Source organism: Protopterus annectens, chromosome 3.part1 (genome assembly GCF_019279795.1).
Source record: "Protopterus annectens isolate FY-2018-M chromosome 3.part1, PAN1.0, whole genome shotgun sequence".
Classification (NCBI taxonomy): Eukaryota; Metazoa; Chordata; order Ceratodontiformes; family Protopteridae; genus Protopterus; species Protopterus annectens.
Genome location: NC_056732.1, coordinates 670,883,954 through 670,897,025, shown reverse-complemented (window position 1 = coordinate 670,897,025; position 13,072 = coordinate 670,883,954). Strand labels below are relative to the sequence as shown.

The 13,072-nt window shown below is 34.8% G+C and overlaps 1 protein-coding gene across 2 annotated transcripts in view; it reads left to right on the top strand.

Moving 5' to 3' along the window:
* The window catches only part of ADCY8 (adenylate cyclase 8), a 2,045,143-nt gene that overhangs the window by 1,129,707 nt on the left and 902,364 nt on the right, over positions 1–13,072 (top strand). For both annotated transcript variants that reach the window (XM_044067040.1, XM_044067038.1), the window contains exon 7: positions 11,025–11,295. In XM_044067040.1, the coding sequence (XP_043922975.1) occupies positions 11,025–11,295 (271 nt within the window). The remainder of the gene's footprint in view (positions 1–11,024; positions 11,296–13,072) is intronic.

The following is a 13,072-nucleotide window of genomic DNA, read 5'->3' as shown; positions in this document are numbered from 1 at the left end:
AGAACATGTGATACTTGTCTGCCTGGTCACCATAGCAGGAGGGACAGGAGCCTGACACTGCAAATGCTTTACAAACCATTATAGCAGGTTCCAGTATCCTCTCTTGTTTGTCCACATTTGATGCCCTGATAGCCCAAGGTATGGGGTCACTATGCCTATAACAAGTTCAGGTAAAGTGTCATTGCAGGCACTTTATCTCTGATGGAAACGATTCCACATGTCCCCAGCCTTATAGATTCTGACCTATAATGTATAGCATAAAATAAGTATAGATGTGACATACATAACTCTTTAAAAGAAAATAATCTAGCACAATTTGCACTACAGATAAATGTGGACAATGTCTCCCAGGATTCTGGATAAACCACATCATTAAAGTGTGCAGCTGAATACCTGACATAAGTTTTGAAAAATGACAGGATCTCCATGAGGCTAAAAGGGCAAGACAGTATAAAGAAAAACACCTTGGGCTGGAATATGCTGTCTTATTTTTCAAATATAGGGGTGAGGGGACTCTCCCAGTACCCCTTGCTTTAATCTAAGATCACCATGGACCTTGCTTTGTTTAGCATCTCTCCCATCTCTTCCATTCTGGACAATAGACAAGTGTCAAATTTGGATATGGAATTCTGTTTTCAGACATCAGTGCAAAATCTCATGGAGCCATCTAGTTTGCGGGCTAACACAGTCAGGCTGTTCTATTCATTTTGGGACTCTTCAGTAACTACTAAACATTTTGTTTCATATCTTCAGTTATTACTCGTCTTTCAGTATATATATATATATATATATATATATATATATATATATATATATATATATATATATATATATAGTTTTAGGTTTAACTTCACCCCAATATATTTTCAGTACTGCTGTATTAAATTTGCCATAAGCAGTACCTCAGAAGAAAAAAATCTATTTCTTTGTTACAACTCTTTCACTTAATGATTTGGTGCCTTAGAAAATGTTTTACCTGTATGAACAGCAGGCATAGGAATCCTTAAAACATGCAAATCATATTTATTTCAGCTCTCAAGCTTACTATAGCTGCTTCAGTTGTTCTCCATTATTTTAGCACACACACACACACACACACACACACACACACACATATATATATATATATATATATATATATATATATATATATATATATGATATGTATTCTGTGCTTTCCTCTTTAAAGTCTTTTTATATCTTATGATCTTGTAACTCCCTTTGTTTATTTTTTTCTATTACCCCAGATTGCAAGGAATTTATTTTCAGCAGAGGGAAGTTAGACTTTGTCCCCTGTCTTCAACTCCTGAAACCTGGCATTCATATGATAACCCCAATGTAGCATGTCTTATGCCCTTTGCTTATGTTCCTTAATTATTGGCATAACAGTTTTAACCTGTTTTTGCATGTTTATAAAGTGAGCTGTTACATTTTTATATGGGGACTTTTTCTCCTCCCTGTTCTATTTTGGTCTGCCCAGCAAGTGTCTACCATATAGTAAATAAAACCGGTACATTCTGTTGTGTCTGCCATATAGTAAATGAAACTGGTACGTTCTGTTGAAGCATGGGTCAATGCTCTTATATCAAAAGGAAATAATGATGTAACCAATCCCAGTTGTTGCTACTGTGTTATATGGCTTCATTTAGTATAAACTTCATTGTTTTATTAAACTGCTCCCCTAATCAGTTCATCTGAAGGTGGTACATTGAGGTACTTAACTAGATCACTTTAAACAACAGCAAAACTAATACAGTAACCTGGACACAAATGAGGTTCCATGGTTCACGAGTATTTCCTTAGTGACTAACCTGGAGAAAAGTAACTCAGATGGTTTGGCTACTGGTTAGTAACCCTGTATTGGTTGTCGTTAGCATACTCCATCAATCTACCTACAAAAGACATTCAAATGGGGTTTTAATAATGGGCATGTGTGTATATCAGAGGACTTCTTATCCCAAGATGTTCAGCCATCTTTGGACATTCTGTGCAAACTACACAGATATTCTCAGTGTCTTTCATTAAACTAGAATGCTTTGGAATTAACACTTGGTGCAACGATTCTACTTCAGCTCTGTTCACCCTGTACAGCAATTTGTTCCTCATCTCAAAATATGGGCATTGGATAGGTCAAATCTTCTCATATGTTTCTCCTTCTCATCTTTCTTATGTGCAAATCTGTCAAGTCAGGATCACTTCCATCCAGAGGCGCCGAAAGCTGTTGAAGACTGGCGGGATGGGGGTGGAAGGTGACAGGGGCACTTAGTGATCTAAAAAAGGCAATGTTTTAAAACTATTTACTACCACAACATAGGTTTACTTGGAGGACATTTTAAGCTTAGCCAATTTCCATTTTGGTGCTTGAATTAACATTCCCTGACTGGTCTTACTTATCCCATGGCTGATAATTGTATATTAACCCTAGTGAGAATAAATGTGATCACACTGTAGATAATTTGAGGGGACCCATGTAAGGGATGCAGCATTTAGGAACTACCTCTATCCATTAGTGAAACAAGGGGTAATCCTGGAGTACATTTTCTATTACCCATACTTGGATCTAAGTTGCATTTGAATATGGCCAGGGATGAGCTTTGTTTTACTTGAATGGATAGTTTGTTCTGGATATAGATCCATCTCTCAACAACATTCAGTTTAGATACCTGGACTGAATATTTCTGATGCCATTTGACTTGCTGATGTTCAGTAGGTCCATCTGTATTAGATCAGAGGATGCCTTGTATGTCAGACATGTCACTTCTAAGCACCCTGTAGGATAGATATACTAAGTACAGTGATAAATCTTTGAGGTGGTCCATGCAAGACCTACTGTTTAGGACTTGTATCCTTTTAGTAAGGTATATCTGTGGATATTCCAATTGTTGCATGGGGCTGGACAGATACATGCCAAAGGGGGCATTATACAAAATGATTGACCTAATGAGGGCTTTGCAAAGGGGGACAATAACATCTCTAGATTTAGTCACAAGTCAATTTGTTTATAAGCTGTGCAATACAGAAAGACTTTCTTATGACTCTGGGCATATGTTGGTCAAAAGTTAGGTCACTGTACACACAAGTTCCTAAATGCCAAACAACTGGGTCAGTTCTCAGGGGGCATTGTCAATTTGGCAGTTCCCTGGAGTAGATGACTTCCCAAATGATACGATAATGTATTTCTTTAATTCATGATTCTTGCACCAGTTATTCTATGGGACAAACCTTCCTGCAAGATGGTTAAGTCATTTGGGGATTCAATAACTGCTCCTAGCTTGCAGTCATCTCAAACTTAGTCATCAAAGCCCTTTGGTATTTCCTTTTCCTATTGAGATGTATATGCCAAACAGAAAAACTCTCAGCACCGAACTCTGGGGGACACCATTGGTGACTGGTCTCTTCCCCTATTTTGATCACCTGCATCCTGTGAGCAAGCATACATATATACATTCTTTGATTCACCTTCCTAATTGTATTAACCTGATTCTATTAAATTATATTCTTTGTATAATACAGCACCACTTGTTAGAATGTGTTTTAAATTTGTAGTGTGGAACAGTCTTCTAGTGAGCAATGAAACAAAATGTATGAACCAATGATGATAAAACTACCCATTTCAGAAAATTTCAACCATAAAAGGCCACTCAAACGTCTGTCATTACAATCCACCAATATCAGTAAATATGCAAAATCTCTGCAGAAGTAAGTCATCTAAATAATTCCACATTAAAGGGATCTGTAACTAATGAAGAGATTGCTGCTAGCAAACAACTTTATATTTCATTGTTTCATCAACAAACAAAGTGCCTGTTGCCCTTGAAGAATAAATTGCCTGTTACATTACAAAATGATAAGCTAGTAATTTTGCAATAGGGACTGGATGGCAAACTGATAATGGGTTTATAGTTACTAAGTAACTCCTCCAAAGGACATTCATAAGGCTGCAGCTACCACTCCCTTTAAAGTAAAACACAGTCCAGTATCAGCGATCCATCTGCATACTGTGGGAGTAGTACCCACAGCCTTCTGCACCAAAAGCAAGTATACTACCTGTTGTGCTACTAACAATGCAAACAACGTAGCATAAGTAGCATTAAACTTCTCTTCTCCTGAAGCTCTCAGCTCTATGTAAAATCCACTTGATGATCAACTAAATCTCTTAACTTTGCAGCACAAGAAATCTGGAAAAAGCCAAAATCTATTTTGGGGGCAAAGGCCCAATACCATGTGTTTCCTGAAAGATAGGAAGACTGAAACTTAAAAAGCTGTCATTATTTAGTTCTCACTGATTTGCCAGAAAAGCACAAATTTTAAGAGGAACAGACCAAAAGTATAATAAATATTCTGTGAAAATCTGGACAGTTGAGAGCTATGGACTCAACTCCCTGAATCACAAGTGGCCGTATGGGTGGAGAATTCAGGCTCTTGTTTGAGCCTGAGTAACACTAACCACCAGGTATACCTAACTGAGGCATTTTACACACACAAACACACATACACACACACACACACACACACACACACACACACACACACACACACACACACACACACGTCTGTGAACACACCAAAACTGTTAACAATGAAAATACTAGGTTTTAGATCTGGGAAATGGGGGCACATCGATAAATGTTGTTTTAATAACAGGAATGTCATAAGTAACAATATTTGATTTTTAAACCAAAAAACTGGTAATAAATATGATATGATTATAAAATGTGACTTCTAATCAATATGTTGAAAAAATGTGTTAACAATGGAATAAAGTAACAGGCTTGTATAAACGACATGTTGCCTTTGTGTCTGTACTATGTTTATCAAATGTATGGTATTGGTGGATGGGAAGGAATTAAAGGAACCATTCAATTAATGAATAAATAAAGACTGTGTGTGTGTGTGTGTGTGTGTGTGTGTGTGTGTGTGTGTGTGTGTGTGTGTGTGTGTGTGTGTGTGTGTGTGTGGGTGCATATACACCAAAGACTGAAATACATAACTGTGACCAAAAGTTATTTCACTTCATTACAAACTCCAGAGATGTAACTAATAAAATATAATTATTTTCATATAGGCAGACAGTCACTTGATTCCATTTTTAGCAGTCATTGATGTGACTTGTAACATTTGAAATGTTCAGAGATAAAAAAACAGAATGCTACTAGAAACCATGAGCTACCACTCAGAACATGAACATGCAGCTATTCTGTTATCTCTGTATTCAAACTGAAACCCTAGGTATAGTTTATGAAAACATCCAGATTTGAAGAGAAAAACATTTTACTAGAAAATATTAAACTGTTTTGAAGGTAAAGCCCCAAATTGACTAGAACCGCCAGTAGGCCTACGTGGAAGCAGGACAGTGTGACCCCATTGCAATTGGATATATTTACATATTAAAATTCACATTTGTTGTCTATGACAATATTTATTGGACAGTTTGACCCTGGATGTTTTGACCCTGAACTATTTAATCCCAATTAAATTTAATAAAAGCATTTTAATACTTAATATTTTAATTATGAATTTTAGATAGGAATTTAATATATTATTTAACATTTAATATGTAAATGTTAATTGATTTAACATATTATTTAATATCTAAATATAATTAATTTAACAATAGTTTTTTAACATGTTAATAATGTAATCAATCATGAATTTTACATAGGAAGTTAACATATTTAACTAGCGTATTTAAAGATTTACACAGTGTATCTGAAGTTTTATTCAGTTTTATGAATTTAATTGTTATTAAAGCTGGTTTTATTCTCCAGACGGTGTTCTAGTTTTTTACTTTGCTAATGTGAGTTCTCAATGATTGTACCAGGTTACAGACCAGTAATGCGAATAATATTTTGTTCTATCTAATGACGGGTTATTTTCTGCACAATTGTGTATGACTGCCATATGTATTCGCTATTCATGCTGAGTGTTATAAACTAATATAAAGCCTTGTTAACTAGGGTGTAACAGTAGTATCAAATTGTATTCAAAGTATTACAGATCTAAGTATGGAATCTGTTAATGCAGGTAACAAAACATCCAGGGTCAAAATGTCCTGTGCCCATCTACATGGCCTCTAGAAAGTGCCTGGCTACCAAGGTGCATTACAGTTGGTTTCATAGGAGTGGGCATATAATTTCCAAACATGATAAATATATATACTAAGTGGATATCACATCATTAATAAAAATCATATATATTTCTTAAATATATATATATATATATATATTTTTACCACTGGAATGATACTGCCACCAAAACTTCTTATACTTAAAATATGAATGTGGTGTGGCCAATTTCATTTACTAAGCTAGTTTGAATCCTTAAGGCCATTTTTGAAACATGTATCCACATATAATTCTCCACAACTGTTAAAAAGAGATTGAGATATTGCCTCTTATATAAGCATCTGTCATCATTTTACAGTGACATATCAACATGTTGCATTATATTCAGTTGGAACGGAGTATGTGGATAGCTAACTTTTTTCAGGATGGAGAATACAGCAGCTTGTTTAATATATGCATACAGACTTGTGAATTTAAGTGAAGTTAGAGCAGTAAATATTTTCCTAGAAAACAGAACATTCTGTCACCAGAAAGATACTATCATCAAAAGTCTCTGTTTTGACGTTGATAAGATGGAGAGGCAATTTCAGCATGCAGTTGCATTTAAACTCATTTTGGGTTAGAGCTGCAGCCTTAAGTGGGTTTTGTTTCTGTACATCCCATGATTTTTCCCTGAAAGTTTTAGTAAGCACTTTCAAAGGGGGATGAGATATTGTCCTTTATACAAAGGTAACAAAGGAAGATCTATTTGCACAAGGATTTTTTTTCAATTATATTCTAGCATGTTTCACTATGCTTATTTTCATTTGGGGTAGTATTGGGCATCTGCTTAGCATGAGGAATGCAGTAAACGTGCATATCTTCACTGAGTGGTTATTCATCAAAAGAAAAATCATGTATGTTTCAACAGAAAATGCACCCCCCCCCCACTGGAAATCCACCACTGCCAAAACTCTGCATTGGAAAAATCATTTTGGTAGGGCTATCTTCAACTTTGAAATGCACCTAAATTCTAAAGTGACAGCCCCAAATATGTTTTGTACCTGGGTGTCAAAGCATACTTTCTTCATTTTTAAATGATATGGTATAAAATGGTATTAAAATTATAATGATAAGGAAGAATTAATATGTGCTGTACTCTATATTGCCATGCATGCTGTCCTTTAATTTATTAAAATTACAGTGTATATGGCAATGTTCTGCCACTCATTTAAAATTAAGGGGAAAGAGAAACATGGTCTCTTGCTGGATGTGTGGAATACCACCTTGCAAGATATTTTCATATGGTGTAGAGCTGTAAATTCATTGAAACAAGATGGAATAGTTAGCCTTCATATTAAATATTCCAGATGTTTTTTATAACTTTTAGTATTTTTGGCATAACTCCTTCAGCGAGTAGGTTCCTTTTAAGTCAGGCCTTTAATGGCTATGTTATACTTTTGTCTTTGAAAATTGATAATTAGGGAAAATGTTATTGGTTGGTTAACTGTCATATATAAAACCTGCTCAAGAAATGAAGAATGTAAATATGATGCAAACATATGGCAAAATTCAATAAATGCTACTGCATGTACATTAAAGTCTGTGCTATGTTTTGCTGTCTTTTTTTTTATTTTGGAGAAACAGTCATTTAAATAAATGAATGCAGAGAAATGATAGCCAAAGGATCATCAGTTTGGGCAAAGCATGCTTTAAAAAAGCAACAATAAAGGCAGTAATCATTTGTACCCTCACAATTGCCTATTTTACTTTGCTTTATAATTATTCACATTTGTTAAACATGAAAAAATAATTTTTCTGTCTAACTTTTTCAAACTGAATGCACTTAAAAGTAACTATCTTACAAAATGAAGAAATTTCTAGATTTTTGTCCTGAATATTATAGTATTGTAAAATGCAAATATATTTAATTTAGCAGTTAAGTTATTTAAATCTGTATTTTATCAGTGTGGCTGCAGCAAATATGAATATGGTGAACATTGCTACTGTAAACAAAAATAGTTCAATGAGTTTTTATAGCCTGTTGATGTTTTTCTCGAATGTGTGATGATAATAGCAAATTGCTGATAAAGTGTCCATTACTTTAATTCAGGTTGCGTGCTTTTGGTCATACTTGTTTGTCTTGGTTCAAGTTTAGAAAAAAAATTTACTAAACATAGAAAATATGTGCATACTTACATGTACATGTTCATATGTAGCAGCAGACTGAATGTTACATTTTTAAAAAGTGTAATAGTAATACCATTTAAATTTTGATCAGAATACTAGTACGTTTTATGCATAAACTATGTACCAGCTCACTATTCCAAATACAAAAATCACTGAGGACATTTGGAGTTGTCTGTATTTAAACTGAACATTATTACTTGCATCTAAAAGCCCAAAGGAGAGTACAGGCATGCGTACCTTTGGATGAATGTCTCACAGTTGGATTTACTCTGCATTATATAATGGCCTAATGAAACACTCTATGCCCAAGATTAAAACATGTAACATTCTTGTATCAAATCCTGCAGTGATTTACGTATGGGAAATTTTATGTAAGAAAATGAAAAGTCAGTTTTAAATGTGGATTCGTAATACAGTTGTCAGTGGTGTGTTACAGGAGACTGTCAGTATTTCAAGTGTATAAGCTAATGACAGCAGTGCATGCTGGTTGTAGAAGTCCTTCATTTACCACTTGGCTTTCACGTAATTCTGTTTAAGGCATGTAGTTTAAAGCATTGTTTAGCCCTTTTCAATCATATTAGTTGGGATTAAAGGATGATAAAGGAGTATCACCTAAAGCTAAAAAAAAACAAAGCTGGCTCCCTACTACTGTTCAGCTAGCTTCAGAAGCAGGCTAGGCAGAAAGCTTACAAAACAGTCAACATTCATTTGCTTTAGTTGTAATATATTCAACGAGCAGGGAGCTTATATTCCTGGTCAAAATAAAAACTTAAGTCTTTAACTTCAGTGAAACAGCAAGACTTCAAATTTGAAAGAGCATAACTACATCTGGTTTCTAGAGCTGAATAAGAATGCTTTACTCTGGCAAGAGGTATAAAGATGTGCGTTGTCAGAAAGGAGTTGTTATAAGGTACTGATTTCAAACTAAAGCTAAGCTTGTATGTCTTTTATCTATGTATCTATCAATCTGTCTGTCTTTCTATCTTTCTGTCTATCTATCCCTTTATCTATCTATCTATCTATCTATCTATCTATCTATCTATCTATCTGTCTATCTATCTATTTTTAGGCCCAAACAATAAGAGTACTAAATTGTACCTGAAATGGATTATTTTCTAATGTTACTCTATCACATATCACTTCTGAACAGAGAAAAATAAAGAAGAAGCCAAAGGAAAGTACCCTACAGTTCTCTTGTACCAAACAGAACTGTGCTGGGGAGTCACTTGCATTTTTGTCTTTTGAAAATGCTCAGAAAATGATCTATAATAGTGTAGCAGGGACTGTAAACTTAAACCCAGAGTTGCTATTTTATTTTTTATTGACAGTAGCTTACTGGGAAAGTCCAACAGGTGTTCTTTTTCAGTGGAGGCCCAGGGAGAAAAGCTCCAAGGTAACAAATTTAATGCAATCATTATTTAAAAAGTATACCTGCATGCATATATAGCTATAGATTATATATATAGATATATAAAATGCAATTTCAGTGAATAGCATAGTCAGTATGATAAAATTTGCAAACACTAATATACAACTCTTGAATTGAGAACTTGCAGAAAGAAGAGTGGTGTATATGATAGGTAGGAGTAATTTAAGAAATACATTAAAGTGAGGTATTAGAGGGGATAAACAAGTTTAAGTGTTAATATCGAAGTAGTAATGGAATAGTAATTTGGTTGTGTTAAATCGAAGTAGATATAGCAGATAAAGTACTACAATAAAGTAAGGTATTAGAAGTGGAAAAGTAAGTTAAGTGATTTAGTGCTTTAAAGGGAGGTATAAGAAGGCGATGAAAGTTGTTAGGGGAAGCTATGCCCCAGATGACAGGAGGGACAAAGCCGGGAGAAAGAAAGGAAGTCTTTTAGTGGTGGTTTGAAAAGATGAAGGTGTGAGATATATCTGATTGATATAGGAATTTTATTTTGAGCTCTAGTTACATTATTGGAATAGAGACTGACCACAGCAGCCCTTTGTGATTTGTAGATGGTAAGCAGTTGTTTATCATTTGACCAAAGGGAACAATTTGGAAGATAGACTTGGAGAATGGGGCTAAATGCTGGCATAATTTTGTGGGTTAAGATGAGATGGGTACAAGATAGTTGGTGAGGAAGTTCGAGCCAGTTAAGTGTTTTATAATGCTAAACAGTAGTGGGACTGGTAATTTTTTTGCAAGCAAATCTGGCAACTTTGTTATAGCATTGTTCAAGTTTTGAAGTGAGTGAGGTCTTGTAGGATGGTCATGACAGGGGCTCCATATAGGAGAGAGGGTAAGAGGTAAGTGGTAGCTAGAGTTACCTTAGTACAGTTGTAAAGAGTTTCTTTACTCTCTTTTATTCTTTTTTTACAGAAATGGGATTTTAGAAAGAAGAGAAGTAATTTAGTTTTTTTGGGTACTTAGTAGGAGGTAGTATTACTTAGCATATTGTCATGGTCTGTAGATAAAATGAATATGCAATCTAAATTTAGAAAATATCTTCATTCTTAGAAGTGCCAGTTAATGAATATGTTTAACTGATGTTATTTTTCTTTATAATTTTTTAACTGAATAAATAGTGTATTTAACAAATGTAATGCACTGCAGCTGTATAGCTGAATGCTTAAAATGTTTTTTTTTCCATTCTGATATTTATATTTAATGTAGTGCACAATGATAACTACCACATTTATAGTATAACTGCCTGTGCGACTGTCTCTTTTTGTTTGTTTTTATAAGTTATTGTGGCCACCACATGTAATAACATATAGGGTCTACATTTATAAAATGACACAAACTTTGTTTATTGCTCTCAGGATGATCCACATATCAAAAGCAACGCTAGACTGCCTCAATGGGGATTATGAAGTTGAGGAAGGACACGGAAAAGAGAGGAATGAATTTTTAAGGAAACATAACATTGAGACATATTTAATAAAGCAACCAGAGGAGAGCCTGCTGACTTTACCTGAAGATATTGTGAAGGAATCTATCATTTCTCCAGACAGAAGAAATAGTGTGGCAACATTTACTGAAGGATCGTGGAGCCCTGAGCTACCATTTGATAATATTGTGGGAAAACAGAATGTAAGTTAACTTTAGTCTGCTGGTATCAGCCTAAATGCATGGATGAATGTTCACTAGCAATGGAAGTCAAGGCAGAAACAAATCTTTTTTTTTAATGGCATGACATATTCTGATTTATAAAAGCAAATAATTCGAAATGCTCCCTTGCAAACATTGCCATCCCTCCCAAAACAGCAGCTTGCTGTTGAAGTCAGTCCCCATGCAGAGCTAAGTGAATTCATCAATGCAGTGTAAGAATGTACCAATGGAACCATATTTTCCTTAACACTTTATAATTCAGATAGAATTTTGAAATAGTACAATACAACAAGATGCGCATAAAATAATGCTACAGGTTTTAATAATACCGATTGCAGGAAAAAAGACAGGAGCATTTTTACAGCTAAGTAGTGAAAACATTCATCCAGAGAACTCCCAAAATATACCACAGATTGTCAGAAAAGTGTGTAATATTAAGGTATTTTGTGTTTTGTTGAAAATGTTATATATGGTCTCCTGCATTTGTCAAACTTCCATTTGGTCGACAAACACAAGGGGTATTGTTTAATTTTGATGCTATAGGTAGCAAAGCAGAGCAAATGTTGATGTTATGTTTTATTGAGACAGGTGAGTCAGGTTAGAAGGGGCGAGAGTGTTTGTGAGCTAGTGTTAGGGTCAGGGATAGGTGAGGGATAGGTGTTGTATGTTTGTGCATGAGTGTGTGTGTCTTTTATGGTTAGGGTTAGGTATGGGGATAGATTTAGTGTTGTTAATGTGTGTTTGTGCATGTGAGAGTTTGTCTTGTGTAATGTCAGTGTTACAGAAAGGTTTTTATTATAAGGTTTAAGGTTAGGTTTGGGGGAAGGGGCATTGTTAGGGTTAGGGTTAGCACCCATCACTAAGGTGGTGATCCCCTTGCACTTTACCTTAATAAAAACCTTTCCATAACATTGCTACTATTCATATGAATTTGAGACTAGTGTTATGAGGGGGGATTTAATGTTAATATCTGGAAAGGAGATAGTTTTTCTTTCTCAATATTTGTTTAGTTTGATGTTTATCACATTCAGTATTCTGTATGTTTGAACATTGTTTGTCAGTGTTTTCAGTTCAACATTAAATGCATTTGATCATACAGAATAGAACCATATGTCTACATCCATAGATATAAATATATATATATATATATAGATAGATATAGATATAAAGAGAGAGAGTGATGCACATACATACACAGATGGAGATGCGAGAATACAAAGTGCATCAAACCATGCAACAGCAGCTAATGTTAGTGTTGCTGCCTCACAAGTCCCCAAATAAAGTTTTCAGCTAAAGTCCCTTCTGTGTGACGTCTGCATGTCATCTTTGTGTCTGTAGTTGTTGCTGTGTGGTGCAACCATTTCCTTCCTCATCTCAAAGAAATTCACTAGATAAAATGACAATCCCCAGATTGCCCATAGATGCGCATATCATGTATGTATTCATTCTATAACAGAATGACATCATCTCCATAATTAGTTTCTCTGCCTTACTCCCATTTAGGATAGATTCTAGCAAGCCTGAGCTAGTGTGCAAGTCATGCTACCAGTTGAATCTGCTGTTTCAGCTTTTAGACAGATCAATGGATAGGAAGCCATAGTTCAGCTGTTACGATTAAAAACAAATAGTTGTACTGTGATGTAAAGTGCAACAGCATAAGATTTTACTCCTATAAAACTTCACTGTCAGTGGCAAGTTTTTTATGATAAAGTTTTAAGCCACCTGTATATATCTTTATTTATATGACATTATTTGACAT